This window comes from Lathyrus oleraceus, chromosome 5, assembly GCF_024323335.1.
Source record: "Lathyrus oleraceus cultivar Zhongwan6 chromosome 5, CAAS_Psat_ZW6_1.0, whole genome shotgun sequence".
NCBI lineage: Eukaryota > Viridiplantae > Streptophyta > Magnoliopsida > Fabales > Fabaceae > Lathyrus > Lathyrus oleraceus.
The window spans coordinates 55,747,432-55,751,778 of record NC_066583.1 but is presented as its reverse complement, the minus strand read 5'-3'; the positions used below and the strand labels follow the sequence as shown (position 1 = coordinate 55,751,778).

The 4,347-nt window shown below is 39.4% G+C and overlaps 1 protein-coding gene across 1 annotated transcript; it reads right to left on the bottom strand.

The window, feature by feature from the left end:
• Window positions 1–242: 242 nt before the first annotated feature.
• Window positions 243–4,121, bottom strand: LOC127078696 (uncharacterized). The gene is made up of 4 exons (XM_051019127.1): window positions 3,975–4,121; window positions 1,320–1,820; window positions 1,040–1,277; window positions 243–994 (listed from the first exon to the last, which is right to left on the bottom strand). The coding sequence occupies exons 1-4, from the start codon at window positions 4,119–4,121 to the stop codon at window positions 243–245; spliced, it is 1,638 nt and encodes a 545-aa protein (XP_050875084.1).
• Window positions 4,122–4,347: the final 226 nt, after the last annotated feature.

Below are 4,347 nucleotides of genomic sequence, written 5' to 3'. Positions count from 1 at the left end.
GAGCTAAGCTAAGATACTCAGCTACATCTACAACAACTTCTCCCCCTTTTATCCAAAAGAGACCAAAGAGACAAAATAAATGTCTATCTAGTCATTAACAGAAATACCAGAAGTTAAAGAGTTACATCACCAAGTAGATACACAGCTTAAAGAATTCTGAGAAACAAACAAAAAAACACACAAAGAAATCCACCAAAAAACCAATAAAACCATCAAAACAAGAGGGACCAAAGCCAACAGAGCTACTCAGTAGAGCTTGTTTTTGCAGCCTCTTCAGCAGCACCAGAAGCAGAATTGCCACTCGCATCATCATTGTTAGCAGACCTCTCACTAAAGGTGTGGGCTTCAGCTTCTTCTTCATGGCTGACATTAGCATGTTCAACATTTTCAACCTCAGCCTGCTCCAAGCTTTCAATCAAGGCTTCCAAAGATTGTTTTCTAGCTGTGGCTACCCTAATCCCTTCACCTGGCTCTTTGCATGTCTCCTTAAGCTCAGCAATTGCTCCAGCTTTTGAGACCGGCCTCCTCATGGCAGATGTCATGACAATATCCTTGACATGACTGCCTTCAAAGAGTTTGTAGTGCACAGACAGAGCTGGTTTTCTCCTACTAGGTAAATCATTTGAGCACAGAATACCAGGATGTTGATTCAAGATAATTCCACAGATCATAAAGGGGAAAGCAATTGGCAGCTTAACTGTATTAGTAGTTGCATGCTTGATGATTTGGTCAAACATATATCTACCGTAGTTAAATTTCACTTTTGTCCCAACAACAAAAATAAACCTCCCAAGAGTATTAGCAATGGTGGAGATATGGTTGGTAGGGACCCAGTTAGCAGCTCCTATTTTATGCAAGATAACATACTTGATAGTCAACTTCCCAGCAGGAAGATGCTTTTTAAAAGGCCAAACTTTCACCTGCTTAGCTGTAATCTCCCTATAGACCTGATTGTCTGTAACCTCTAATTCTCCTACACCCTCATTATTTCTGCCTAGAAAATTATTAATAACAGTAGGAGAGAATGTTATACACTTACCCCTCACATACACCTTGCAGAACTCCTTGTTGTTCTTATCATAAATATCCTCAGGAATATTAACAATAAATTCCTTGACTAAACCTTCGTAGCATTGAGAAAACCCAACAACATTCTTCAAAATCACAACAGCTTGTATCAGGTCCATGACCTCCTTGACATCAGCAACATCTTTTCCCAATTCCCTTTCCACAGCTACCCTTCTCTGAATCACAAATTTCCACTTAGCAGCTCCATCCTAAAGATGGAAGGCGAAGTTGTTCAAATGAACAGCAGGTACTTTAACAGGAGACTTCCTAACAATAGTTTTCTTCGCAGGTGAGATGTTAGGGACATCTTCCTCAACATCCTTTTCAGGCTTAGAATCATCCCTAACCTTCCTCTTCTTTATTTCAACCTTGCTACATGGTTTGGAGGGACCAATGACTGCACTCTTCTTAGCTTCTCTAGCTGACATAAGTTCAGCCACAGGTTTTCCTTTGCGAGTCTTCATGCGTTTAGCCACACTTGGCTTTATGTGATGAATCAAGCTTTCCTCTTGATCATCAGAGCTACCATCCTCTAGATCAATCACAACATTTGCATCATCATGCTTCTCAGAGTGGGAAGCATTAGCCCTGTTAAAGGCCATAGATTTCCCTTTGTCAGACACGGTTTGCCCTAGAGAGCGTAACCCTTCAGCAGCCAAGGCCTTTTCAGAATTGGAGGAATCATCACCCTTACCACTAGGTTGTTCAACCTCAGAAGGGGAATAGATTTGAGCAAGGGGAGTAGAAACCCCCTTCACAGAGTGGCCTTCATTAAGAATTCTAGTAAGTATGTCTCTTATAACACGATCAATATAGTGTGTTCCTTACTTATACTTAGTGACAGGAGTTGAACCAAACGGAATACTAGAGGGATTACCTTGATTGGAACATGCATAATCGGAGGGATCAATGGAGATGGGTTAGTTCAAATCAATGTCCGCGACGGGAATAACAGAGAGAGGAGCAACATCCAGAATCTCATCATCAGGGAAACCCATGGGAGGAACACTAAATTTTGGAGTAGACTTAGTATTTTTAGAAGCAGATGTATCTTGATGTTGTGACATTTTGGAGTTTGTCTGGAAAAAGTAAGGTTGCCCTAGCAGAGGTTTGTAGAGAAGGACAAGGAAGATGGAATAGTTGGAGTAGGTAATGGGGTTATGGGGGTAGCGTGTGAAGATGGAATAGATGGTATTTCCAATACAAGGTAATGATTTATCATAATGGGGGCACTTTATTTTAGGAAAATATACTATAATTTGAGTACTTTTTCCACTCCATATTAATTGCTACAAATTTTCATAATTGCAAATCCCTAATCTCCCTATCAGGAATTCAAATTGATTTGCATCCAAGGCCTTTGTAAAAATATCAGCTAACTGCATCTCAGTAACAACATGCTCTAAGGCTACAATCTTATCCTCCACAAGTTCTCTAATAAAATGGTGACGGATATCAATATGTTTGGTCCTGCTGTGCTGAATAGGGTTCTTTGAGATGTTTATAGCACTCAGGTTGTCACAGTACAATGCCATGACATCTTGTGTGACATTGTATCCAGTCAGCATTTGTTTCATCCACACCAGTTGAGTATAACTACTTCCAGCTGCTATGTATTCAGCTTAAGAAGTAGACAGAGAAACACAATTTTGCTTCTTACTAAACCATGATATTAGATTGTCCCCCAAGAAGAAACATCCTCCTGATGTGCTTTTCCTATCATCAGCACTTCCATCCCAATCAGCATCACAATAGCCAGACAGCACAGAATCAGATCCATGAGTGTATAGCATCCCATAGTCACAAGTGTCATTGACATATTTCAGGATCCTTTTCACTTGGTTTAGATGGCTCACCTTTGGTTCATCTTAATATCTAGCACATACACCTACATCAAAAGCAATGTCAGGTCTGCTTGCTGTAAGATATAGCAAACTCCCTATCAGGCTTCTGTAGAGACTTTGATCCACACTGACATCATTTTCATCTTTAGACAACTTCAGATTAGTAGGAGCAGGTGTCCTATTTGTGGCTTGCATTCTCCATGCCAAACTTCTTAACTATATTCTTGGCATATTTACTTTGATATAGAAAGATAGAATCTTCCATCTGCTTGACTTGCAGGCCAAGAAAATAAGCTAGTTCTCCAACAAGACTCATCTCAAATTCAGACTGCATTTGTTCAATAAAATGTTGAACCATCTTACTTGACATCCCACCAAACACAATATCACCCACATAGATCTGCAATCATGAGCTTTCCTCCTTCATCTTTGACAAATAAAGTCTTATCAATGCATCCCTTTTTGTATCCATTGTCAATGAGAAACATTATGAGTCTCTCATACCAAGCTCTAGGAGCTTGTTTCAACCCATAAAGAGCTTTCCTCAACTTATACACATGCTTTGGAAGATTTCGATCTGTGAATCCCTTTGGTTGTTCAACATATACTTCCTCATTCAAGTAGCCATTTAAGAAGGCACTTTTCATATCCATTTGGAACAGTTTAAACTTCAGAATACATGCCACTCCTAGTAATAATCTAATGGACTCCAAGCGAGCTACATGTGCAAATGTTTCATCAAAGTCAAATTCCTAGTAACCACACCTTTTTCATCAGATTTATTCTTGTATACCCACTTTGTTCCAATAACATTTATTCCTTCGGGTCTTCGAACCAAATCCCGTACTTCATTTTCTTGAATTGGCCTAACTCTTCTTGCATGGCATTGATCTAGAATTCATCAATTAAAGCTTCTTTAACATTCTTAGGCTCAATCTTTGACACAAAACAGGCATGTGAGATCACTTCCCTTGATCTAGTGGTGACTCCTTTATTTAGATCTCCTATAATGAGATCTTTAGGATGATCCTTCTGAATTCTGATAGAGGGTACCTTATTTACTTGATCAGCTTTAGGTTCAGCCTGGGTGGACTCACTCTCACTACTTTTATCAGAAGGTTCAGCTGGGGAATCATTCAGAAATGTTTCAATATCGTCTGTGATATCAGTCTCTTGATCATCAACAACAACATTGATAGATTTCATCATAACTTTAGTTCTGGAATTAAAGACTCTAAAGGCTCTACTATTTGTTGAGTAGCCCATAAATATTCCTTCATCACTCTCGGGGTCCATTTTCCTTCTTTGTTCATGATCATCCAGGATATAGCATTTACTACCAAACACATGGAAGTATTTGACAGTAGGTCTTCTTCCCTTCCAGACTTCATATAAAGTGGTTGAGGTCCCTTTTCTTAAGGTTACTTTGTTATGA